Below are 27,432 nucleotides of genomic sequence, written 5' to 3'. Positions count from 1 at the left end.
AACTGAGCTCAGATTAAAAATATTTAGGGGTGGGCACTGTGGTGTAGCTTTGCCTGCTGGCAGTGCTGGCATCCTATATGGGCGCTAGTTCAAGATCCAGTTGCTCCATCTCTGATCCAGCTCTCTGCTGTGGCCTGAGAAAGCAGTAGAAAATGGCCCAAGTGCTTGGGCCCTTGCACCCATGTGGGAAGCGCAGAAGAAACTCCTGGCTCCTGGCTTCAGACCAGCCCAGCACTGGCTGTTGCGTCCATTTGTGAAGTGAGCCAGCGGATGGAGACCTCTCTGGCTCTGGCTCTGCCTGTGCCTCTCTGTAACTCTGCCTTTCAAATAAATAAATATTTTAAAACATGTATTTGGAGAAAAATTACATCTGTAATGAATATTATAGACTTTTTTTTTTTTAAGATTTCTTTGAGAGGCAGAGTTACAGAGAAAGGAAGAGACAGAGAAATCTTCATCCACTGGTTCACTCCCTAGATCGCCGCAGTGCCTGGAGCTGTGTTGATCCAAAGCCCAGAGTTTCTTTCTGGTCTCCCATATGGAATGCTTGGGCCATCTTCCATTGCTTTCCCAAGCCATTAGCAGAGAGCTGGATCAGATGTGAAGCAGCTGGCACTTGAACCAGTGCTCATATAGGATCCCTGCACTGCAGGCAGAGGCTTAACCTGCTACGCCACAGCACTGGCCCCCAGACTTTTTCAGTATTTCCTAAAGAATATAGTATACCACTGATGTACATAGCATTTACATTGTATTAGGTATTAAAGTCATCTAGAAAGACAGAGTGTACAGGGGGGTGTATGTAGGTGATACACAGATACTATACCACTTTATATAAGGGACTTGACCATCTGCAAATTTTGGTATCTTCAGGGATCCTAGAACCAATTTCCTATGCCCTGTGGATACTGAAGGACAACTGTGCTTCTGTGCTAGACAGTATCACAGCCATTGCCCCAAGTCCTCAGGGATCCTGGGATCCCCAGGGCCTGTAGGAGCTCCCCAGCCCCAGAGAGTGGGAAAGGAAATCCTGGTACAGCATGGCACTTCTGTTCAGATTGGACAGTGGTAAATACTGCTTTTCCGATTGTTCAGATTTTGACTGTTGCCTGAGATGATGTTTCTGCTCCTCAAGATTGAGTGAGTCGAGGTATACACAGGGCTTGGAATGGTGCCTGGCACTTAGGAAGTGCTCAGTGAGCATTAGCTGTCTTTATTGTATCACATCAGTTTTTTGTGTTTTTTGCACACAAATGTTTATTGTCTAACATCAGTTTTTACTTTGGGAGTGGGCAGCTGGGAAATGGAGAAGAAAAGTGCATGTTTGTTTATAAAGAGGATTGTCTTTTCCAGTAGGTTTTCCATTCTGTTCTCTGAGTTCATCGTTTTAGAGCCTCTGAGGAATCTCACTAAAGCACTGCCAAGTATTTTGAGTGAAACTTAGTCCCACACCATTATAACCAGCCTCTTGTTTTTAATTTGTAAGCCTTCATCATTTCTAAAACATTCTGAAACAGTTGAACCTTTTAGTGAGGTTAACCCTTTGTTTCCACTTTATCCTTAGCGTTTTTGTCTTTCTGTTTTTGTAGCAGTACGTCTGGTTTAACATTGGCAGTGTAGACACCTTTGAGCGGAATCTGGAAACTTTACAGCAAGAATTGGGCATAGAAGGAGAAAACCGGGTGCCTGTTGTCTACATTGCTGAAAGTGATGGGTAAGAAGTTTTCAAAATGTTATCTGAAGACTGTGTACTGTACAAAGTTCTGATCCAAATTTCTTAGGGTAAGTTAAACTGAACTGCATTATACTAAACATAAGTATGTATCTGCACCCCTAGTGGTGCTGAAATAAACTTTACTAAGACAAAAGGCACCTCAGTCGCTGAGTCACCCTGAGCAGCTTCCTCCACAGCAGGCAGGAGTTGGAAGGAGCCCGAGAGTCTCCTGGGAAGCTGCCAGGAAGTGGATGCTAAGGCAGCGCCTGCAGCAGTTGCAGGAGAGATGTAACCATTGTGTGCTTTACTTCTGAAACTCGCTCGCTGTTAAATTAGCAAAGATTTGCTATCTGAAAGACATTTCAGAATAAATTGTTGCATCTCAACAAGAAAACTGGAATTTCTACCCAGATTAATACCAAGGTCATCTGAAAAAAATATTTAAAAAAATTTTATTATTTATTTGAGTGACAGAGAATTCTCTGCTGGTTCACTTCCCAAATGCCCACACAAGCTATATGGATGCTAGGAACCCAATTTCTTGAGCCATCACCTGCTGCCTCCAAGGGTATGCATAAGCAAGAAGCTGGAATCAGGAGTGAGAACCAGGAATCAAACCCGGGTACTCTGATGGGGACATACATCTGAATTGCTGGGCTAAACATTCTCCCCCCATGTTAAAATCTTTAAATGATTGATATGAAATCTATTTGAAACATGTTTAGCAATAATAAATCACAGTGCATCCTGTGTATAAGTGGTGGTTATTGGGTGAGACTAAAATAGACAGCATTGATGTTGGTTTATCCTTTATAATTCAACATCAGTGATATTAACACACTTAGATTCTCCTTGTACCTCAAGTAAAATATTAGATTTTTCAAAAATTGAAAATATTTGCAATTGTATATGCAAAACATTGAAAAAGCCAAGGCTCCCCTGCCAGCATAGCAACATTAACACCGTGTGTCATCCCTCCAGCTCCTTCCTGCTGAGCATGCTGCCCACAGCACTCATCATCGCCTTTTTACTGTACACCATAAGAAGAGGGCCTGCTGGCATCGGGCGGCCCGGCCGGGGCATGGGTGGACTCTTCAGTGTTGGAGAAACCACTGCCAAGGTCTTAAAGGATGAGATAGACGTGAAGTTCAAAGATGTGGCTGGCTGTGAGGAGGCCAAGCTAGAAATAATGGAATTTGTGAATTTCTTGAAAAACCCGAAACAGTATCAAGACCTAGGAGCAAAAATCCCAAAGGTAAAATGAACTTTCAGAGGATTATACCCAGCAGTGTTCTGAAGTAGCCCTTGATCCCTGCAGTCATTTTAGGAAGGTGGATTACTTGTTATAAAGTAGCTGTTTTTTTTTTTCCTTTTAGCTTTACTTTAATTAACGTCTGTTTTGGGGTTTTTGGGGTGTATTCCTGAAACTACTTGTGTTGTCTCCTTTTGGAGGTCTGATTCATCTTCCTTCTCAGTCTGATTGGGCTGCTGAACCCTCCTGTAGCTCCCTGAGCACATCACACTTGGCTGTTACCCATTGTTCCCTCACTTCACAGAAGTGTGTGGACCGTCTGCCTGTGCCTGGCACTGAGGATCATGGCACAGATAGGGTATAGAAGAGACAGCTCTAATGAACACCTCCCCTTCTTCCAGCAGATGTATCTGTGGCCACTGTTAGCAAAACAGCCCGGGCCTTCCTGGGCTTTGTACCTCTGGCTAGGCACAAAACGGCCGTATTCTGTTTGTTGAATGGATAGCACCTTCATATTAAGTAAATAAATAAGAAATATTTGGGACAGGTGTTTAGTTTCATGGTTAAGATGTTGGTTGGGATGCCCACATTGCACTTCAGAGTGCTTGAGTTTGAGTCCTGATTATGCTCCAAATTCCAGCTTCCTGCTAATGCAGACCTGGGTGGCAGCAGGTGATGGCTAAAATAGTTGGGTCCCTGCCACTAATGTGGGAGACCTGGATTGAGTTCCTGGCTCCCGGTTTGGGCTCAGCTCAGCCCCAGCCATTGTGGGCATTTGGGGAGTGAACGAGTAGATGGGAGCTTTCTCTGTCTCTCTCTGCTTTTCAAATAAATTAAATACATAAAAATCTTTTAATTCTTTTTGCAGTCCATTAATATTTACTTTAAATGAATCATTTGTTAAAAAAAATCATCATTTCCTTGATTTTCACGTCCTGTCTACATGGATAAAAAGTCCTGTTGCATGGTTTCATAATTTGCTGTGCTTTGGAGACTGGCATTGTGGTGCAGTAGGTTAAGCTGCTTGTGACACCAGCATCCCATATGGTTGGGATGCCGCATGGGTGCTAGTTTGAGTCTTGGCTGCCCTCCTTCTGATCAGCTCACTGCTAATGCCCCTATGTAAGCAATGGAAGATGGCCCAAGTGCTTGGGCCCTTGCCACCCATGTGGGAGACTCAGATGGAGTTCTGAACTCTTGGCTCTGGCCTGACCCATCCTTGGCTGTTACAGCTGTTTGGGAAGTAAACCCACAGACAGAAGATCTCTTTCTGTCTCTCCTTCTCACACTGTAACTTTGCCTTTCAAATAAATAATCCTCTTAAAAAATTTGTTATTGTATTTCATATCCAGGCATCTATATAATTCAATGTAACAGTTTCATATTTTTAAGACTTATTTAATTATTTGAAAGAGAGAGAGAAAGATAACTTCCATCCCTTAGTAAACTCCACAGATGCTTGCAATGGCCACCCAGAACTGGGCCAGGCCAAAGCTAGGAGTTTCATCCTGATCTCCCACATGGGTGGCAGGGGCCCACACTTGGGCCATCTTCAGCTGCTCCTCCCAGGCTATTCAGGAGCTAAATCAGAAATAGAGCAGCCAGGACATAAACCAGCACCCATATAGAAACCAGCATTGCATGTGGTAGCTTTACCCGCAATGCCACAATGCTGGCCCCAACAGTTTTATATTATTTAAGCAAACTTGTTTAAGTTCATCATTGGTCATTGGATTTTTACTTTCTTTATGGAACTTATAAAGAAGAAATAAATACCTTAAAGTTTTGTCACAAAATCTAGGGGGAAAATGTCTTTTGACTAATATGGTGTATAATATATCCACCTCTCCACATGGTGGAATTTATAAATAGAGCATTACAGTAGTATGCCTAGTGATGAAAACGATAGGACACTGTTTATAGCTAATCTCTTAATGGACAATAATTGTAAAAGTCAATTTATAGAATTGGGTTTCAATTATCATCAATGCTAAAAATGTTGACTTGCATGTGAAAGTAGAAATTAGTGATTGAGTTTATTATTTGAGTTCAAAGACCAGTTTTACTTGTAAAGAGTAAAAGAAAGATGTAAATTTAGAATCTGATGTTTATATCTCCTTGAATTTTGTGAGTATTAATAGAGTTCCAGCTTAAGTCACCCTTAATGTACATATAAGGGGTCTTCACAAAGGTCATGAAAGATGATCTTACAGAAAAATTGTGCGTGGATTTCAGAATTATTTTTGCATAAAAATTAATTTATCTTTAATTTTTTGTATGTATGTATGTATTTGAAAAGCAGGTTAAGAAACTGAGGGCTCACATCTACTAATTTACTCCCCAAGTGCCCACAATAGCTGGCAATAGGGGCAAGTCAAATCCAGGAACCAGGACCCAAGGTGGGCCCCCCATGTGGGTTGCAGGGACCCCACCATTTGAGCCATCACCTGCTGCCTTCCAGGATACACATTGGCAAGATAGCTAGAATCAGGACAGAGCCATGACTTAAACCTATGCACTACAGTATGGGACATGGCTGTCTTAACCACCAGGAAAAATATACCTGCAAAGAAACTACCACCTCCTAAACATATCTGTCTTTTATTTATTTATTTTTTAAAGATTTGTTTGTTTATTTTGAAAGGCAGAATGACAGCAAGAGAGAGAGAGGGAGGGAGACAGATCTTTCATCCACTGGTTCACACCCCACATGACTGCAACAACTGGTGTTCCACATGGGTGGCAGGGGCCCAAGTACTTGGGCCATTATCTGCCACTTCCCAGGTTCGTTAGCAGAGAACTGGATCAGAAGCAGAGTAGCCAGGACGTGAACTAGTACTCTGATATGGGATGTAGGCATCCCAAGCAGTGACTGAACCTGCTTCACCACTATGCCTGCCCCTAAACTTATCTTTTAATTCCGTTTTTTTCACATACTTTTGAAGTACCTCTGTACTACTGAAGGTCTAAAATGAAAACACTAAAGTAAGGGAAGCACTTAAGGTTTCACATTCAAACAAATTTTTTGAAGAATTGTCACTAGTCATTCTTCTTGCTAATATATCTTAAGAGTTAAGATGTTTAAGAAATACATGTATCAATGAGATTTAGAGACAGTTACATCTTGACATTGTGTAGATATGCAATTTACTTTCCTGAAAATGTAATTTCTCTTTTTTAATGTCTGAAGGGTGCGATTCTCACTGGTCCTCCAGGCACTGGGAAGACACTGCTAGCTAAGGCCACAGCTGGAGAAGCCAACGTCCCCTTCATCACCGTTAGTGGATCCGAATTTTTGGAGATGTTTGTTGGTGTGGGTCCAGCTAGAGTAAGTCTTATTTTCTTGTTATTCTGTTTTTGTTTTCTTTTTAAACTTAGTTATTTCTTTGAGAGCGGACAGAGAGGGGGCTCACGACTGCCAGTTCATTCCCCAAATGTCTTCTGGGCTGGGCCAAAGCTGGAAGTTGTGAACTCTATGCAGGTCTCTCGTGTGGGTGACAGGAGTTCCATTACATGAGCTATCACTGCTGCCTCTCAGGGTTTGCATTAGCAGGAAGCTGAAATCAGGAGCTGGAGACAAGTGTTGAACCCAAGCACCCTGATGAGGTTGTCCTAACCAGTGTCTTAACTGCTAAGCCAAATGCCTGTCCCAGTACTGTTCTATCTATTTTGATGATTCGACTTCCTTACTCCCAGATCAGTGCCCCATCGATGGGGCCTTGGTGAAGATGGCCCTGTTCCTGAAGTCCCCAGAGTGACTTCTCATCAGTCACTGCTTTGAATACTCCAGGCCAGCCTCCAGCAAGGCCTGTGACTTCATGCCCACCTCCCTTACCCCAACTGAGATGGCAGTCAATGATCTAATGCAGTTCTTTCTTATTTATTTTTATTTTTTAACATTTATTTTATTGATTTGAAAGGCAGAGTTACAGAGAGGCAGAAAGAGAGGGGTCTTCCATCTGCTGGTTCACTCCCCAAATGGCCACAATGGCTGGAGCTGGGCCAATCCAAAGCCAGGAGCCAGGAGCTTCTTTCTTCGTGGTCTCCCATGTGGGTGCAAGGGTTCAAGGACTTGGACCATCTTCTACTGCTTTCCCAGGCCATACCAGGGAGCTGGATTGGAAGTGGAGCAGCCAGGACTTGAACTGGCACCCATTTGAGATGCTGGTATTGCAGGTGGTGGCTTTACCTACTGCGCTGCAGTGCCAGCCCCATACTGTTCTTTTTTTTTTTTTTTTTTTTTTTTTTTTTTTTTTTTTTTTAAGATTTATTTATTTGAAAGTTACAGTTATAGGAAGAGACAGAGAGGTAGAGATTTTACATCCACTTGTTCATACCCCAAATGACCACAATGGCAGGAGCGGGGCTAGTCCAAATCTGGGAGCCAGGAGCTTCTTCTGGGTCTCCCACATGGGTTCAGGAGCCCAAGGAATTGGGCCGTCCTCCACTGCTTTCCCAGTCACGTTAGCAGGGAGCTGGATCAAAAATGGAGCAGCCAGTACTGCCGGCGCTGTGGCTCAATAGGCTAATCCTCCGCCTTGCAGCGCTGGCGCACCGTGTTGTAGTCCCGGTCGGGGCACCGGATTCTGTCCCAGTTGCCCCTCTTCCAGTCCAGCTCTCTGCTGTGGCCAGGGAGTGCAGTGGAGGATGGCCCAAGTCCTTGGGCCCTGCACCCGCATGGGAGATCAGGAGAAGCATCTGGCTCCCAGCTTCGGATCAGTGTGGTGCGCCGGCCGCAGTGCACCAGCCGCAGCGGCTGTTGGAGGGTGAACCAACGGTGTAAAGGAAGGCCTTTCTCTCTCTCTCTCTCACTGTCCACCCTGCCTATCAAAAGAAAAAAATAAATAAAATGGAGCAGCCAGTACTCAAACTGGAACCCATATGGGATGCCGGTGCTGCAGACAGCAGCTTTACCCTCTATTCCACAGTGCTGGCCCCCGAACTTATATTTCAAGAAGTGACTTTAATGTTTTTTGGTTTTGTAACAGTTTTATTGAGATAGAATTCATGTACCACAAAACTCACCATCTTAAAGTATCCAGTTCAGTGGCTTTTAGTGTATTACCAGTTATGTGCAACCACCACCGTCTGTTATGCAGTGTTTTCATCACCTGAAGAAGAAACCCCAGACCTTCAACTACCAGCTCCCCATTGCTGCTGCCTTACTCTCAGCCTAAGCAAATACTAATCTGCTTTGTCTATAAAATTTCCTGTTCCGTGTGTGGTCTTTTATGCCTGTTTTTTTTCACTTAGCACAATGTTTTCAAGGTAAATGGTTGTCATGTTTTACTTTTTTGAGGAGCCACCAGAATTTTCCAAAATTCCTGCACACGTTTACATTCCAACTGGCAGGGGGTATGATTTTTTTTTTTTTTTTTGTAGATCCTCACCACCACCTCATCTTTTCTCACTTTTTTATTACCACTGCTCATCCTAGTGGGTGTGATATGGTGTCTCGTTTTGCTTTTGATTTGTATTTCCTTAATGACTGATGATGTTGCGCATCTGTCTTCTCATATTGGCTGTTTGTCTCTCTTGCAGAGATGTCTATTTAGACCTTTGCTGTTTTTTTTAATTAGATGATCTCTCTATTCATTTTTATACTTGAGAGACACAGAGAGAACTTCCATCTTCCCTTTCACTCCCAAATGCTCCCGTTAGCCAGGTTTGGGCGGGTAGTAACCAGAAGCCAGGAACTCAGCTGGGGTCTCCAGGTGGATGGCAGAGACCCAGGCACTTGAGCTATCATCTGCTGCCTCCAAGGGTCTACACTAGCAGGAATCTGGAATCAGAAGCCAGAGCCTGGAATTGACTCTAGGTACTCCCATATAAATTTACTTATCTGAAGGGCACAGTTTTGAGAGAGAGAAAGGGAAAGACAGAGAAAGAGGTCTTCCATCCACTGATTCACTCCCTAAATAGCCACAACAGCCAGGGATGCAACAAAGCTAGAAGCCATCAGCTTCTTCCAGGTCTCCCATGTGAGTGCAGGGGCCCAGGCACTTGGGCCAGCTTCTTCTGCTTTCCCAGGCTCATTAACAGGAAGCTGGATGAGAAGTGGAGCAGCCAGGGCTCTAACCAGTACCCATATGGGATGCCAATGTTGAAGGAAAAGACTTTATCCACTGTGCCACAAGTCCTGCCCCAAGGGTTGCAGGCATTTTAACCACTTGGTCAAACACCCACCCTAGATTGTGTGTCTGTTTATTGTTGAATTTTAACAAGTTCTACATAGATTCTGGGTATCTACTCTGATCAGATACATGATTTGCAAATATCCTCTTCCATCTTGTGCATTTTCACCTTCTTGATAGTAAAGCACAAAAAAGTTTTTAAATTTCATGTCTTACTTGTCTGTTTTTCCTATTGTTGCTTATATTTTTGGTGTCACATCTAAGAACTTATTCCCAAATCCAAAACCATGAATGTTTACTCCTTTGTTTTCTTCTAAGAGATTTATTTCTTAGTTAGCTCAATAATCTATTTTGAGCTAATTTTTGTTTATTATACAAGGTAAAGGTCTAATTTCATTCTTTGCAGGTGGATATCCAGTTTTCAGCACTGTTTGTTAAAAAGACTGCCTTTTCCCATTTAATAATCTTGATACTCTTGACCCTTATCTCTGGACTCTCAGTGCTGTCCTTTTGATCTGTATGTCTTTTTTTTTTTTTTTTTTTTTAATTTGTTCATTTGAGAGGGAAAATGAGACAGATGAGAGTGAGAAAGGGTTTGGAGAGGGGGAGAGTATGCTCCCATACTCTGATTTACTACCCAGATGAACACAGCAGCCAAGCTAAACTGGGAGCCAGGAACTCAATTTATATCTCCCAGGTGGGCGGCAGGGACTTAATTACTCAAGCCATCATCAGCTGACTCCCAGGGTCTGCATCAGCAGGAAATGAGTCAGGAGCTGGAGGTGGGTCTCAAACCCAGGCATTCCAGCATGAGACATGTTGGTCCTGACTGGTAGCTTAACCACTGGGCTTAATGCTTACCCCCATATGTCTGTTCCTAGGCCAGTGCCATACCGTCTTGATTCCTGTTGCTTTGTAGTGAGTTTTGAAATCAGGAAGTGTATGGTTTATTGTTTAAAGAAGCACTTGTATTTATTTCATCAGTGTCTAGAATGTGACTTTGAACAGAAATACTGTAGAAATGCAAAATGCTATTGTGGGGAGCAAGCTCGGACTAGACTAAGTTACTGGAATTAAGACTTATTCTATGCACCTGCTCTCCCACAATATGGCGCTGGGAGAGAAGAAAACAGCTTCTACACAGCTGCCTCCAGTTCAACCAATAAACTGTAGGACTTGCTCCTGATTGGAGGAGAGCAGCGTACTCGGCGTGTGGGCAGCCGAGCACGGATTGGCGGAGGAGGACTATAAAGGAGGAGAGAGACGGCATGCACCAGGAACATCTAAGAGGAACATCTAAGGGGAACACCTGTGCAGCCCCCGAGAGAGCCGGCCGGCGGTGTGCCGCTCCCCTGCGGAAGTGGGGAATGTGGCAGGGGGAACCGCCCTTCCACGGAGGTGGAAGGGACAGTAGCCAACCCGGGAAGAACCAGCAGCAAACCCGGGGAGGGCCGAGCAGATGAAAGAACAGCGCAGGGTCCTGTGTCGTTCCTCCACGAAGAGGGGGAGCGACATAATGGTGCCGTGACTCGGATATGAAGCCTAGGCAGGGCTTAGTGTCGTTCCTCCACGAAGAGGGGGAGCGACATAATGGTGCCGTGACTCGGATATGAAGCCTAGGCAGGGTTTAGTGTCGTTCCTCCACGAAGAGGGGGAGCGACAGCTATCATAGTTAACTTTTCTAGACATCAAGGAACAACTTAGAATCAGTAAGAAAGTATTGTTCGGGCTGGCGCTGTGGCATAGTGGGTAAAGCCACTGACTGTGGTGTCAGCATCCCATATGGGTGCCAGTTCAAGTCACGGCTGCTCCGCTTCTGATCCAGCTCTCTGCTATGGCCTGGGAAAGCAGTAGAGGATGGCCCAAGTGCTTGGGCCCCTGCTCCCACGTGGTAGACCGGAGGAAGCTCCTGGCTCCTGGCTTTGGATTGGTCATCTGGGGAGTGAACCAGAGATGGAAGAACTCTCTCTCTGCTTCTGCCTCTCTGTAACTCTGCCTTTCAAAAAAATAAATACACCTTAAAAAAGAAAAGTACTGTGTCCTCAGTTAATAGCTAGTAACAATAGATCTTATTAATGACATCTTAGTTTAAGAGAATTACAATAGATAAAACAGGTGAATTCACATGGCTTTTATAAGGCTCATGACTCTTAAAAAACAGAGGAGGAAGGAAGAGTCACATGGTTATAACGATGGACCATGGGACCAGATGTGTGGGAACCTAGCACGTAGAGAGCTGAGAAATAGGTGAAAAATTGGTTATGTAGGATGGGCATTTGGCATGGTGCTTAAGACTGTCCTTGTGATGCCGACTCCCATATTGGAATGTCTGGACTCCTGCTGATGTAGACCTGGAGGCACTAGGTGATAGCCAAAGTGGTTGGGTATCTGCCACCCACATGGAAGACCCAGATTAAATTATGGACTCCTGGCTTTGGCCTGGCCTAATCCAGGCTGTTGTGGGCATTTGTGGAGTGACAAAATGGACAGAAAGTCTCTGCCTGCCTACCTCTCTCCTTTTCAAATGAGTGAAATTTTTTGAAAAAGAACTGGTCATGTGAGATGCTTGAGGGTGTATGGGGCTGGACAGACCCATTGGCTGGGCTGGTCAGAGAGGAGGGAGCTTGAGGCTGATTGTTGGGCACCTTGACGGTGCTGGACTTGTCAAAGTGTGCAGCAGGTATTAAACAGGTGGGTCAGGGGACTGAGAGACCAAGAGCCAGAGGGATGTGGGACATAGGCCAACAGAGGACCTCGGCAAGGAGGGTAGGGTGCCCGCCCCACTTGTGAGCCTCTGCAGGCAAGGGTTTTCCAGCAGGATTATTTTGGTGATTTGTAAGCAGACCCCAACTCCACCTCACCTGGAGGAGAAGGTAGAAAGTTCCTCTATGTGAGAGCTTTGATGGATGCCAAGTTCAGTTCAGGCACAAAGAGGGAGGAATGAGCTTAAGCTGTGGGGTCTGTTAGCCACAGATCTGGAGTTCAGAGGAAGACTGTAGGGGTGCGTGAGTTACATCAGGAGGTGTTAAAAATGAAAATCCTGAAGTCCAGGCAGGAGAGGCTGAGGAGGAGGCATGGAAACTGAAGTGAAAGGGCTATGAGGTGCTGGGGCTCATGTCTGGCACTTGTAAAAGGGGCAAGTGACTGACATGGGCACAGCAGGGACAGCCCCTTCTTCCCACCTCAGCTTATGGCCTGAGAGACCATCTCTGGGAGCAAAGGTGCCAGCTGCTGTCCTCTCACAGTGGCTTTGGGAGCAGGGGCATCACTGCTGCTTGGTGGTGGCCATCAGGGTAGGCTTGCAAAGTCCTTGCCCTTACTTTGTGTGCAAGGGTTGCATAGACCTATTAGTAAATTTCTGCTCACTGCCTTCTTTTTAGGCATGATATGTGAACTGGGAGGTCTGAACTTGTCAACTGAATATGAGGTTTACAGCTCTATAGTGTTGTCTTTTTTGTAGGGCAAACCATGTCATATTAAGTTGATACTAGGACAACAGATGTTGTTAGTGTTTATTACAGATGCAATAATTGATGAGATTATAGGAATGATATTTGCTTGCCTCGAGTCAGTTACCAAGTTACTCATGCTTTGCTTGTCCTTTGCTACTTGTAACCCTTTAAATATGTCCTCTACAGTATGTAACAAAGATTTCCTTCATAGATTTAAAAAAAAAAAAAAAAACAACCTTAAGGCTTATGTTTCATGAGGAGATAAATAGCACTCACTTGTCAGGCCTCCTTCTGTTTCTCTTGTTACCAAGGTGCGAGACTTATTTGCCCTGGCTCGGAAGAATGCTCCTTGCATTCTCTTCATTGATGAAATCGACGCTGTGGGACGGAAGCGAGGAAGAGGCAACTTTGGTGGGCAAAGTGAACAGGAAAACACACTCAACCAGCTGCTGGTGGAGATGGATGGTGAATAGTCAAGTCTTCTGTATTTTATTTATTTTTCTTAAAGGTTTATTTATTTATTTTAAAGGCAGAGCTTCAGAGGGAGAAGGAGAGCTCTCTGTCTACTAGTGCACTCCCCAAATGACAGCAGCAGCCATGTGTGGGCCAGGTGGAAACCAGGAGTGAGGAACTCAATATAAGTCTCCCACATGGTTAGCAGAGGCCCAAGTACTTGGGCCATGTTCTGCCGCCTTCCCAAGCACATTGGCAGGGAGCTGGATTGTAAGCAGAGCAGTCAGAACTCCAGCTTGCACTCCAGTTTGGGATGCCAGTGTCACAACCAGCAGCTTAGCTTAACACACTGTGCCACAATGCTAGCCCCTTGTACTTTATTTTTTATTCTTTTAAAATGTTTATGTATTTACTATTTGAAAAAATAAAAGTGCTCATCCAGTGGATCACTCCTCAGATGCCTACAATAGCTGGGGTTGAGCCAGGTTGAAGCTGGGAGCTGGGAACTCAGTCTAGGTCTTCCACATTGAGTAGCAGGGACCCAATCACTTAGGCCATCACTGCTGTCTCCTGGGTCTGCATTAGCAGGAAGCTGGAGTTAGGAACCAGAGTTGGAACTCAAACCCAGGCACTGTGATGCTCGACACAGGCATCTCAACCAGTGTCTTAGCCATTAGACTAAATGCCTACCTGAAAGTTTTCTGTTATTTATTTATTTTTTTTTTAATTTACTTGAGAGGTAGAATACAGACGGAGAGGGAGAGAGAAAGAGAAAGGTCTTCCATCTGCTAGTTTACTCCCCAAATGGCTGCAATGGCTGGAGCTGGGCCAGTCCAGAGCCAGGAACTACTTCCAGGTCACCCACACGGGTGCAGGGACCCAAGGACTTGGCCCACCTTCTCCTGCTTTCCCATGCCTTAGCAGAGAGCTAGATTGGAAGAGGAGCAGCCAGGACTAGAACCAGTGTTCATATGGGATGCTGGCACCGAAGGCAGAGGCTTAGCCAACTACACCACAGCACTGGCCCCTATTTTTCTGTATTTTAAATGATGCTTTCTCACTGTTTTGCTTATCTATAAAAATGAGAATGCTTATTCTCATATTGAGTGGTCTCCCCCACCTCCAGGGAAAAAAGATATCTAAAGCATTCCTCTTTAGCTACTGTTTTATATCAATATGCATGATAACAAACTATAGTTGCCTGTCAACCTACCATAATGTAATATCGGTATTGAGCTGGTATTTGTATCTGGAGTTGAGTAAAAGGAAAAATGGTGAAATGATCCACAGAAAAATGACATTCCCATTGCCAAATCATCTATGATCCTGAAGCATCAGGGGATGCAAGTGTGACCAAGTGTGAATTTGGCCAGTTTCAAATACTCTTTTTTAAGAATTATTTATTGGGGCTGGTGCCGCGGCTCAATGGGCTAATCCTCCACCTGCGGCGCCAGCACACCAGGTTCTAGTCCCGGTTGGGGTGCCAGATTCTGTCCCAGTTGCTGCTCTTCCAGTCCGGCTCTCTGCTGTGGCCCGGGAGGGCAGTGGAGGATGGCCCAGGTCCTTGGGCCCCGCACCCGTGTGGGAGATCAGGGGAAGCACCTGGCTCCTGGCTTCGGATCAGCGTGGTGCGCCGCTGGCTGCAGCGTGCTGACAGCGGCCATTGGGGGGTGAACCAATGGAAAAGGAAGACCTTTCTCTCTGAATCTCTCTCTCTCACTGTCCACTCTGCCTGTCAAAAAAAAAAAATTTATTTATTGGGACTGATGCTGTGGCGTAGTAGGTGAGGCTGCCACCTGCAGTGCCAGCATCCTGTGTGGGCACCAGTTTGAGTCCCAGCTGCTCCACTTCCGATCCAACTCAATGCTGTGGCCTGGGAAAGCAGTGGGAGATGGCCCCTGCACACACGTGGGAAGACCAGGAGTTAAGCTCCTGGCTCCTAGCAGCTCCAGCCGTTGCAGCCAATTGGGGAGTGAATCAGAGCATGGAAGGCCTCCCCCTCTCTCCCTCCCTCCCTCCCTCCCTCCCTCCCTCCCTTCCTCCCTCCCTCCCTTCCTCCCTTCCTCCCTTCCTCCCTTCCTCCCTTTCTCTCTCTCTCTCTCTCTCTCTCTCTCTCTCTCTTTTTCTTTCTTTCTCTCTCTCTGCCTCTCCTCCTCTCTGTGTAACTCTGACTTTAAAATAAATAAATCAATCTTTAAAAAAAGATTTAATTATTTATTTGAGAAGTAGAGTTACAGATGGCGAGAGGGAGAGAGAGAGAGAGAGAGAGGTAGGTCTTCCATCCGCTGGTTCTCTTCCCAAGTGGGTGCAATGGCTGAAGCTAGGCCAATTTGAAGCCAGAAGCTTCTGGGTCTCATGCAGATAGCCCTAAGCACATGGGCTATCTTCTACTGCTTTCCCAGGCCGTGAGCAGGGAGCTGAATAGAAAGAGGAGCAGCCAGGACTTGAACCGGCGCCCATATGGGATGCCGGCACTTCAGGCCAGGGCTTTAGCCTTCTGCACCACAGCGCCAGCCCCAAAACAAATTTTAAGTCTCAGGGAGGGATGGAAGAGGATGGTTAATGGTTACAGGAGTGCAGTTGGACAGGAGGAATGACTTCGAATGTTCTGTAGCACTGTAGAGTAACTGGTGACAACAGTTAATAGTATGTTTCAGAACAGCTAGGACAATGCTCTTGAATGTTCCCAGTACAAAGAAATAAGGAATGTTTGAGGTGAGAGATATGTTACCCTGATCTGTTCATCACAGATTATATCCAGATATTGAAATAACAGATTGTAGCCCACAGCTGTATATAATTACTGTGTACCGATTAAAAATATTAAACATATTTAATAACTTTTAGTCCATCATATGACTATTAAGTTTTTAAGATTGATTTATTTATTTGAAAGGCAGAGCTACCCACAGAGATCTTTCATCTACTGGTTCACTCCCCAAATGGCCATTTGCTTCATCTAGGTCTCCCATGTGGGTAGAGAGGCCCAATCATTTGAGCCATTTTCTGTGCTTTCCCACATACATTAGCGAGGCGCTGGGTTGGAAGTAGACCAGCCAGAATTTGAACCAGCGCTCATATGGGACGCCAGCGTCGCAGGCAGTGGCTCAACCCGCCTTACCACAACAGTGGTCCCCTGCTCTCTGGTTATTAAGGACAAAATGAATAGCAAGAAAAATAATTCAAGTTAGTGACTTTAAAAATTCTGGATAATAGAAAAACATGGTAGTGCAGCTATGCCTTGTCATGCTCGTGTGTTCTGGACAGGCACACTGTGGCTTCCTGCTGTGTGTCATTTAATGACTACATTTTTGTTATCTTTTCAGGATTTAATACAACAACAAATGTTGTCATTTTGGCGGGTACCAATCGGCCGGATATCCTGGACCCAGCACTGATGAGACCAGGGCGTTTTGACAGGCAGATCTTTATTGGTGAGGTGGTGTCCCCCAGGCTCATTCCACTTCTCATGGTGTAAGTATGACTGTCTGACATTTTTTTTTTTCCTTAATAATTTCTAAAGGACCACCAGACATAAAAGGAAGAGCCTCTATTTTCAAAGTTCATCTGCGGCCACTAAAACTGGACAGTGCCTTGGAGAAGGAGAAGCTGGCCAGAAAATTGGCATCCTTAACTCCAGGATTTTCAGGTGAGTGGAATAACTGCTGTTTTGCCCCTGATAAGCACCAGGCACAGTCCACTGTACTACCTCTTACCTGGGTTGCTGAAGTCTGTGTTTTTATTTTCTTAACGTGGGAAATGTCAGACACACACAGAATATGAGGAGCTAGCATAGCGAGCCCATCCACACCCACCGTCTCACTCAGTAGCAGGTTCTGATCCACATGCGTGTATTTATCGGAAAAGTTAGAGATCTGAAAAGCATTTGGCAAGCTTGACATTTGTTTTTAAATTTAAAAAAATTTTTAAATATGTATGTATACTTTTTTAAAAAGATTTATTTATTTGAAAGAGTGACAGGGATGGATCTTATATTTGCTGGTTCATTCTCCAAAGGCCCACAACAGCTGGGACTGGGCCAGGCTGAAGCAGGAACCTGGAACTCCATCAGGGTCTCCCATGTAAGGGCAAGAAGCCAAGTACTTGGGCCATCATCTGGTGTCTCCCAGGTGCATTAGCAGGAAGCTAGATCAGAAGTGCAGAGTAGCCAGGATGCAAACCAGACATTCTGACATAGGATGCAAGAATCCCAAGTGGCAGCTTAACTTGCTGTGCCACAACACTTATTGCAGCTTCATGTATCTTTTTGTTTAAAAGATTTATTTATTTATTTGAAAGAGTTACACAGAGAGAGGAGAGGCAGAGAGAGGTCTTCCATCCGCTGGTTCACTCCCCAATTGGCCCCAACAGCCAGAGCTGCCCCGATTCTAAGCCAGGAGCCAGGAGCTTCCTCTGGGTCTCCCACATGGTTGCAGGGGCACGAGGACTTGGGCCACCTTCTACTGCTTTCCCAGGCCATAGCAGAGAGCTGGATTGGAAGTGGAGCTGCCGGGTCTCGGAACAGCTCCCATAAGGGATGCCAGCACTTCACGCCAGGGTGTTAACCTGCTGCGCCACAGCGCCAGCCCCAGCTTCATGTATCTTAATTTAAGTTGTTTAATTGAGTGTCCTAGGTTATTGTAATGCTTATGTTCATAATTTTTTTGTCAGCTTATTAACTAATGTGTCCACCTAAGTCATTTTCCCAGCAGAGATGGTGAAACTAAATGAGTTAACTAAGATAATAAAATGCTGTCTTAGCTGCAACAAAAACTGTATTGTCTTAAGGTAAAGGGTCATCTTTAATTATCTGTTTACTACTAATACTTTCATCTCAGTACGAAACACCAAGATTATACGAGGTTTACACTAAATGCTGGAGAAGCTTAGAGTTATCATGAACCAAACTGATTGATCTCTCCATAAAACACTTATCCAGTCTAATGCTGGTTGAGAAGTTGACTCTGGATCTAGTCCTCCACAGTGTGTGGCAAGCAGTGTGGGTGTATTTTGGTGGTAAGCCGTTCTGTGTGCTCATTTTGTAGGAGCGGATGTTGCCAATGTCTGTAACGAAGCCGCCTTGATTGCTGCAAGACACCTTTCAGATTCCATAAATGAGAAACATTTTGAACAAGCAATTGAACGAGTGATTGGGGGTAAGGCAGCTGATGGGACTCGGGTCAGGAGACTGAGCAAATGAACTTGAGGGAGGCCGGGGTTTCTGTGTTTCGGTGGGATCTGCCTGGGGCCTGCCCTGTGCTCTCCGTGTCTGTGCCCCTTCCCCCTGCTCTGAGGTAGAACTTGCTTGTTATCTCACAGCGCTGCTGCTGGAAGCCAAGCTAGGAGCAACTGCTTGTAGTGAGCTGGCCGACTGAGAAAATGAGAGGTGCCTGCAGTAAACTGGGGAGTTCATGCTTTGTCTTTTCAGATAGGCAGGAGGGGCTTGTTAACCTTCCTTCTAACTCCCCAGCCTTGCAGCTCTCTGGGGCGGTCACTGGGAGCATCGCTTTGTGTATGTGCGAATCTTCCAGCTTCCTTAATATTATCAGTTGAGAAATTCTCTTTGATGAATTACCTTGAACACAGCAAAGCTGCTTTTGTCACAGTGTGGTGATTTGTGTTAGTACTGACTGGGCAGAGTCAGTTTTCACAGCACACGGTGACAACATGAGGTTCAGGGACCAAAGAAGAAGGGTGCTTAGACTGCAGGTCTTTTGCTCTGTAGCGTACTTGTTGGCCCAGCCTCTCTGAGGTGGCCTTCTCGGGTCCATTCTGGCTAACTGATGCCCGTGGCTCGTGGTGGGTGTAGTGGGTGCCCCAGCATCAGCCTGGGATCAGGAGCAGAGGGCAACAGGTCTCTCGTGGCCAGCAGCTCATTCTCAATACCTAGACTGAGTGCTGAGGATCTTTCCAGAGTCCCTTGTTTTCTGGGAATATGTTTTAAAATGACTTAAGTGCTGAATTCTGTTTTTTTTTCTTTTTTTTTTTAATTTATTTTTAGTTTTGTTTTTCTGTTTATTTCCCACACCTGGCTCTGTGACTTTAAAAGCATGAGAGAAATGGAAGTGGGCCTGAGGGTAGGGGTAGTGAGGGCATTTTTGCTGTAGTTGGGTAATGGTAGGCAGCTGAGTCTCTAAGCACTTTTTTTTTTCATTATTAGTTGTAAAGGACATAGAGGAAGAGATACGCGGTTGAGTCTTGTGAGGAGGGGTGCGGAGCTTCCTTGCCCTCTCTGGGTGCGCGCCTTGGGGCACTTCCACACATTCCCCTCTCCGGAAGTCTCTAAATGCACCCCACATAGGCAATAGATAGCATCATGTAACTGTTTTTTACTGTCTGTGTCGCCAAAACCACAATTTGGGTTTTGATATTTTGTTAGGCTTAGAGAAGAAAACCCAGGTCCTGCAGCCTGAGGAGAAGAAGACGGTGGCATACCACGAGGCCGGCCACGCAGTCGCCGGCTGGTACCTGGAACATGCCGATCCGCTCCTCAAGGTAAAGCCGTGCGTGCTAATGGCCAACTCACTCCCTGAGCACTCCCTTGGGAGGAGAGTAGCACTCTCACTTAGGACAAATGTTTACGATGTTTAACTTCAGAGGAGTTTAGCAAAAAACTAATGACCGTTGTGTGAAGTGGTCACATAAACTCTCTCACAGATAGGTCATAAAGTGGGGGTAGCAAACTTGTGAAAGGGACGGCAAAGTGTCCCAACGCAGCGGAGCTGGGAGCGGCTGCCCTGACAAAGCAGCAGCAGCGGCGGTGGTGGTTAAAGTGTGCGGCTCTCGAGGATTTTCTGTAAGCTCCATACTCCAGTGTGAAAACATTGGCCGTATAGTCTTGAGGTCATAGAAGAGGGAGGTCAGGATTTAAAAGAATACTGGGAATTTAACAGGAAAATCTTAGAAATGAGGAGGAGAGCGGAGGCTGATCCCTAAACCGAGTATGTAGAGGAGTGGTCACAGAGACCCTGGCAGAAAAGGAAGCTAAGACAAAGGAGAAACCCTCCCCTGAAGGATAGGGTTGCACCAAGTGGGATTTTTTTTTTTTTTTAAAGATTTAGTTATTTGATAGAGTTACACAGAGAGAAGGAGAGGCAGAGAGAGACAGAGAGAGAGGTCTTCTATCCACTGATTCACTCCCCAATTGGCCACAACAGCCGGTGCTGTGCTGATTCAGAGCCAGGAGCTTCCTCCAGGTCTCCCACATGGTTGCGGGGGCCCAAGGACTTGAGCCATCTTCTACTGCTTTCCCAGGCCATAGCAGAGAGCTGGATTGGAAGTGGAGCAGCCGGGACTTGAACCGGCACCCACATGGGGTGCTGGCGCCAGCCCCGCCAAGTGGGATTTTTAAGTCTTGAGTTTTTTCACCTGAAAAGTGGTACGAACCGGTGCAGCACAAAGCAGGTGTCTGACTGCCCAGCAGTGTCAAAGGACCTAGAAATTGAGGGGGAGGAAGTCTGCAGCTGGGGAGCATCACAGTGTGCATAAACATCCTGAAGGATCTGCAAAGAAGCCACTAGAAGTAATAAGTGTAGGTACTAGTGGCCTTGCAGAACTCAAGAACAGTTGTATTTTTCTTTTTTTAAGATTTATTTACACACACAAGGAACTTCCATACATTGGCTCACTCCCCCAAGGCTGCAGCAGCTGGGGCTGGGCTAGGCTGAAGCAGGGAGCCAGAACTTCCATCTGGGTCTCACATGTGAGTGACCCAAGCGCTTGAGCCATCTTCTTCTGCCTTTCCAGGAGCTGGATTGAAAGTGTGGTAGTGGAGCCAGCGCTGTGGCATAGTGGGTTGGGCTGCTCTCTGACAAGCTGGCATCTCATATGGGCACCAGTTTGAGATGGCTGCTCCACTTCCGATCCAGCTCCCTGCTGGTGTGCCTGGGAAAGCAGTGGAGGATGACCCAAGTCCTTGGGCCTCTGCACCCACCTGGGAGACCTGGAGGAAGCCTCTGGCTCCTGGCTTTGGATCAGCCCAGCTCTGGCCATTACAGCCATCTGGTGAATAACAGCAGAAGGAAGACCTCTCTCTCTTCCCTTCCCTCTCTCTAACTCCACCTTTCACATAAATAAATAAATCTCATTTAAAAAAATATTTATTTATTTGGAAGAGTTACACAGAGAGAAAGGAGAGGCATAGAGAGAAACAGAGGTCTCCTATCCGCTGGTTCACTCCCCAGTTGGCCACAATGGCTGGAGCTGCGCCAATCTGAAGCCAGGAGCCAGGAGCCAGGAGCCTCTTCCAGGTCTCCCACGCAAATGCAGGAACCCAAGGACTTGGGCCATCCTCTACTGCTTTCCTAGGCCATAGCAGAGAGCTGGATTGGAAGTGGAGCAGGTGGGACTCGAACTGGCACCCATATGGGAAACAGGCACTGCAGGTGATGGTTTTACCCACTACACCACAACGACGGCTCCAGTAAATAAATTTTAAAAAAGATTATGGAACTACAAAGGGACTAAAATAGCCTGGACTGCTAACTTTGAGTGTTTACTGACTGACTTTAGCCTTAGTGCACAGCCACCATAATGAGGAAAGGATTGGCATGTAGGTCAGTGAGATACAGTAGGGTGTGGAAAGGGACCACACACGCTTTCTTACTTGATTCTCAACAGAGGTACGAAGGTAATTCTAGAAGGAAGAGCTGTCTTATCAACAGGGATTTCTGGCAACTCAGTATTCATAAGAAAAAAAAGTGAATGTTGACCTTACCTCCTAGAAATAAGTAATTCAAAGTAGATCATAAAAGCTAAACCTTTTAAAGCCTCTCGAGAAAGCAGGTAAAAGTCCTTGTGGCCTTAAGTGTTCAAAAATTTCTTGGGGCATAAAAAGCATGAACCACAAAAGAGGTAGATGGGATCTTATCAGATTTAAAACTTTCTTAAAAGATACCATTAAGAAAGTGAAGGCAAACCACCTACTTGGAATGTGTTTGCCATGTACGGATACAACAAATTACATGTATCTGAAAAACAGAAACAATTCAAGAGTGCAAAGAAGCAACCTGGTAAAACCATGGGCAAAGGATTGTAACATATTGTGAAAGAAGACAGTAAGCATGTGAAGGTCATATTATTAATCACGGGGAAAATGCAAGTGAAACCATAATTAAATACCAAAACACACTCATTGGAATGGTTGAAATAAAAAAGGGTTGGTAAAGATGTGGCGCATTCTGAATGGAGGAACGTAAAATGGTGCAACCATTTCAGGAAGTGGTTTGGCAATTTCTTGCAAAGGTCAATAAACACTTGCACCTGAGCAGGCAATCAGAAATGAACAGGGAGGCCCATGCAAAGACTGTTACTGTTTTACTTAGAATATCGTAAGCTAGCCCTAAGTCCATCCAGAATGAAGCATTGTTTAGTAAGTTTGTACAGCGGAGTGCCATACAGCATTAACAGTGAATGAGCTATTACACACAGCAGTAAGGATGAATCACAGAGAGGGAAAGGAACCAGGCCCAGGAAAGTACGAGCCATTTGTATGCAATTCCTGGAATTGTGGCCTTGCTCACAGGGGCAGAAAGCAAATCTGCAGTTGCCTGGGACTGGGACCAAAAAGATTGACTACAGAGGGTGTGTGGGAAATTTTTAGGCACGATGAGAATGTTTTATATCTCCAGTGTGGTCAGAGGTTATGTTTGTCAAAACCCATTAAAGTATGTACTTAAAATGGGTGATTTATATATATAAATTCTCTCCAAAAGTTGATTTTTAAAAAATTAAACAGATTTACTTAATTGCAAAAAGAGGACAAGAAAAGCAACTGTTGAGCGTGTGGCCCGCCTGGCCCCTTGCGCTGTCAAGGGGTGGCTATGTGAGTTGAGCCCAGACTGCATGATGTCCCTGCTGCCAGAAGGGGCTCCTTTTGTCAAAACTGAATAATATCAAGAAGACAAAAATCACTTCCTAGAACTCTGAAGTTACCCTGAAGTTATCCCTGCTGCTGGGTGCTGTCACCCTGGGGTGGTGGACTGGCCTGCTGCTGTGCTGGCTTTATCTGCAGGCAGGCGGTTTGCTGGGGTGTACATTTGGTAGTGGGATCTTCAGCGTTGTGTGTGTGTTCCACTTACCAGGTATCTATCATCCCCCGTGGCAAAGGATTGGGTTATGCTCAGTATTTACCAAAAGAACAATATCTGTATACCAAGGAGCAGCTCCTGGATAGGATGTGCATGACTTTAGGTGGCCGTGTGTCGGAGGAAATATTCTTTGGGAGAATTACCACCGGTGCTCAGGACGACCTGAGAAAAGTGACTCAGAGCGCCTATGCCCAGGTGAGTCCCTGACGCCCACTAGGGCTCTGAAATGGTGTGCTGTGTTTCACTGGTTTAGGCTTTGGGGGCAAGGATCATTTCTTAAATCCATTTTAAAGAAATCAAAATATATGAAGATAAAATTTACTCCTGAATATATAAAATGTATGTACAGAGGCTGAAGTGTGGTTATAAATGATACCTGTCCCTTCTCACAGTTCCCTCCTTTCTTGTTGGCAGTGACCACTTTCCTGCCTTGGTGTTGTCATTTTATTTTCTTCAATTTTTTTAAAGATTTTGTTTGTTTATTTGAGAGGCAGAGTTATAGACAGAGGAAGAGAGAGGTCTTTCATCTGCTGGTTCACTTTCCATATGGCCACAATGGCTGGTGCTGGGCCAGTCTGAACCCAGGAGCCAGGAGCTTCCTACAGGTCTCCCACATGGGTGCAGGGGCCCAAGCACCTGGGCCATCTGCTGCTTTCCCAGGCTCATTAGCAGGGAGCTGGATTTGAAGAGAAGCAGCTGGGACACTAACCAACACCCATATAGGATATCAGCGCTGCAGGCAAAGGCTTAGCCTACTACACCACAGAACCGGCCCCTGTTTTCGTTAAGTTTTACCACAGGAGTGTACATATGCAAATAGCAGACCTTTTTTTTTTCTAAACATTTATTTAATGAATGCATTTTTCATAGGTACAACTTTAGGGAAATCGCTTTTCTTTCCTCCATAGCTGCCCTCCCACCCCAACTCCCATCCCACCTCCTACTCTTTCTCCCATCCCCTTCTTCATTGTGGTTCATTTTTAGTTTAACTTTATATACAGAGGACCAACTCTATGCTAAGTACAGATTTTAACAGTTTGCACCCACACCCACACACAATGTATAAAGTACTTTTTGAGAACAAGTTTTGCATTTAATTCTCATCATACGACTCATTAAGGACATAGGTCCCTCATGGGGAGTAAGTGCCCAGTGACTTCCATTGTTCCTTTAACAATTAACACTCTCATTTATGATGTCAGTGATGACCCGATGCTCTTGCCATGAGCTGCCAAGGCTATGGAAGCCTTTTGAGTCCATAGACTCCATCAGTATTTGGACACAGCCATAAGCGAAGTGGAAGTTCTCTCCTCCCTTCAGAGAAAAGTACATCCTTCTTTGATGGCCCCTTCTTTCCACTGGGATCTCACAGAGATCCTTCGTGTAAAGGATATTTTTTGCCACAAAATTTTGGCTTTCCATGCCTGAAATGCTCTCACAGGCCTTTCAGCCAGAACAGGAAGCCTTAAGGGTTGATTCTGAGGTCAGACTGTTTACAGGGAATGTCATTCTAGAAGTCCAGGAGAGTCTTCGTCAACTTCATTCATCTCTTAGCTCCTCTTTGCCTGTCTTCTGTGTCTGTCATCTTCTCAAATCCTTTTTTCCCTCCTAAGTTCCTATTTATTTGAGAGAACAAGAGCATACTCCCATCCACTGGTACACTCCCCAAATGACCAGAATGGCCAGTACTGGGACTAGGCCAAAGCTTCGGACCTGGAGCTCAATCCAGCTCTCCCTTGTGGGTGGCAGGAACCCAGATATCTCCCAGGGTCTGTACTGACAGGAGGCTGGAATTGGTAGCCAAAATTGGGTGTTGGATCTGGGCATTCTTTTTTTTTTTTTTTTTTTTTTTAAGATTTATTTATTTGAAAGTCAGAGTTACACAGAGAGAGGAGAGGCCGAGAGAGAGAAGAGAGGTCTTCCATCCACTGGTTCACTCCCCAATTGGCCACAACGGCTGGAGCTGTGCCAGTCTGAAGCCAGGAGCCAGGAGCTTCCTCCAGGTCTCCCACACGGTTGCAGGGGCCCAAGGACTTGGGCCATCCTCTACTGCTTTCTCAGGCCATAGCAGAGAGCTGGATTGGAAGTGGAGCAGGCGGGACTCAAACCGGCGCCCATATGGGATGCTGGTGCTTCAGGCCAGGGCATTAACCCTCTATGCCACAGTGCCAGCCCTGGATCTGGGCATTCTAATACGGGATGTGGGCATATTAACTGCTAGGCCAGATGCCTGCCTCATGTGAATCCTTCTTAATGCCTCATTAAAAGTATTTTTTTTTTTTTTAAATTTGACTTGTCTTTTTTTACTATATAGTTTTTTTCTTTGATAGGCAGAGTGGACAGTGGGAGACAGAGAGGAAGGTCTTCCTTTTCCGTTGGTTCACCCCCCAATGGCCGCTGCGGCCAGTGCAATGCAACCAGCGCACTGCGCTGATCCGAAGCCAGGAGCCAGGTGCTTCTCCTGGTCTCCCATGCGGGTGCAGGGCCCAAGCACTTGGGCCATCCTCCATTGCAGTCCCGGCCACAGCAGAGAGCTGGACTGGAAGAGGAGCAACTGGGACAGAATCCAGCGCCCTGACTGGGACTAGAACCCAGGGTGCCGGCGCTGCAGGCGGAGGATTAGCCTAGTGAGCCGCAGCGCCAGCCATCACTATGTAGTTCTTTCAGGGCATTAGATCTTAGGATTATTTGCCCTTGTTTCTTTCTAATTTAAAGTTAATTATAAAAATAATTATTCTTTTATATAATTTTCTCTGCATTCCAGCACCTCATCTGAGCTTTCTAATTCCAATTAATGTAGTTCTTTCATATTTCCTATCATTTTCCCAAGTCCTTGAGCTGTAATTGAAGTAGTAGATCACGGTTTACCTGTTCTGTGGACCTTTTTACACTGCTCTTATCTGTGGAGATACTGTTCTGCGTCTTACTCTTTTTCTTAACTTGTAAGGGATTTTCTACTGCCCATTTTCACATGAAATTTGTCTCCCTGATCCCTTAAGAGGGAAGTGGTTAGGGCAGGTTTCCTAGTGTCCTGGCTTTGCTCCTGCTTCATTTTCTTCAAGTGCTAGAAATGGGTTTCCTGCTTTCCGGCTTCCCCAGCTCTGTTCTCGCCATCCCTGCTCTGGCTGGGCCTTCTCTTTTTTTCTTTTCTTTTCTTTTCTTTTTTTTTTTTTTTTTTTTTAATATTTGTCTATTTATTTGAAGGAGTTACACAGAGGGAAGGAGAGACAGAGAGAAAGAGAGGTCTTCTGTCTGCTGGTTCACTCCACAGTTGGCCACAGCGGTCGGAGCTGTGCTGATCCAAAGCCAAAAGCTTCTTCTTAGTCTCCCATGGAGGTGCAAGGGCCCAAGGACTTGGGCCATCTTTTACTGCTTTCCCAGGCCATAGCAGAGAGCTGAATTGGAAGTGGAGCAGCCAGGTCTTGAACCAGCACCCATATGGGATGCCGGCACCGCAGGCGGCCGCTTTACCCGCTATGCCACAGTGCCGGCCCCTGGGCCTTCTCTTTTCTCTTCAGTTCAGGTTTACTCCCAGAAGCTCCTTCCTGGCATGCTGCTGGTCAGTTCCAGGGTCCTTTGAGTCCAGATTGGGTCAGCCTCACACTGTCCCCCGGCCCAAGGACGTAGTACACAGGACAAATGCAGACACCCCTTGCGGTGCTGCTTAGCCTCCCAAGTGGCAAGCTCTCCCCCCGGTGAGAACCTGCTGGTGGCGTGGGTGGGCTTTGTGCCTCCCCTCACACGGATAGTTAGATTACACAGGCCTTGTCATGCTGGGAGTCTCTGCTGCATTGTCTGTGGGTTTGTGGTTTCTGCTCCAACTTGGGAGTTTCCAGCACGCTGCCACTGCAGCCCATAGCTACACAGGATGCCTTGTCCCCGTAGCCAGCCCCAGGCCCCGGGGTAGTTTTACCAGGTCAGAGAGTAATCCTGCGAACCTTGTTTTCCAGATCGTGCAGTTTGGCATGAATGAGAAGGTCGGGCAGATCTCCTTCGACCTCCCACGCCAGGGCGACATGGTGTTGGAGAAGCCATACAGTGAAGCCACCGCAAGACTGATAGATGATGAAGTGCGAATACTTATTAATGAGGCTTACAAGAGAACAGTAGCGCTTCTTACAGAAAAGAAAGCTGACGTGGAGAAGGTAGGCGCAGCTGTATAAACAATCTCTGTGCAGTGACAGATTGCCTTTTTTCTTTGGTGTCTAGACTCCAGAATTCCCTCTCTGTCCAACCCTTGGGTTCATCCATCTGCTGTTCTGGATCTGTTCTGGATCCACAAGGAATGGAACTGTGATGAGCTGGAGCAGACACTCGCCTGGCTTTAGTGGCTTTGCGT

At 45.8% G+C, this 27,432-nt stretch overlaps 1 protein-coding gene across 2 annotated transcripts in view; it reads left to right on the top strand.

Annotated features, from left to right (window-relative positions):
- Window positions 1-27,432, top strand: part of AFG3L2 (AFG3 like matrix AAA peptidase subunit 2) — a 56,876-nt gene that overhangs the window by 24,044 nt on the left and 5,400 nt on the right. For both annotated transcript variants that reach the window (XM_070050510.1, XM_070050509.1), the window contains 10 exons: window positions 1,590-1,714; window positions 2,696-2,969; window positions 6,157-6,294; window positions 12,864-13,017; window positions 16,332-16,439; window positions 16,529-16,654; window positions 18,051-18,161; window positions 19,385-19,500; window positions 23,088-23,288; window positions 27,044-27,238. In XM_070050510.1, coding sequence (XP_069906611.1) covers window positions 1,590-1,714; window positions 2,696-2,969; window positions 6,157-6,294; window positions 12,864-13,017; window positions 16,332-16,439; window positions 16,529-16,654; window positions 18,051-18,161; window positions 19,385-19,500; window positions 23,088-23,288; window positions 27,044-27,238 — 1,548 coding nt within the window. The remainder of the gene's footprint in view (window positions 1-1,589; window positions 1,715-2,695; window positions 2,970-6,156; window positions 6,295-12,863; window positions 13,018-16,331; window positions 16,440-16,528; window positions 16,655-18,050; window positions 18,162-19,384; window positions 19,501-23,087; window positions 23,289-27,043; window positions 27,239-27,432) is intronic.

This window comes from Oryctolagus cuniculus, chromosome 10 (genome assembly GCF_964237555.1).
Source record: "Oryctolagus cuniculus chromosome 10, mOryCun1.1, whole genome shotgun sequence".
NCBI lineage: Eukaryota > Metazoa > Chordata > Mammalia > Lagomorpha > Leporidae > Oryctolagus > Oryctolagus cuniculus.
Note: the sequence above shows the minus strand (reverse complement) of the source record. Positions and strands in the feature narration are given on the sequence as shown.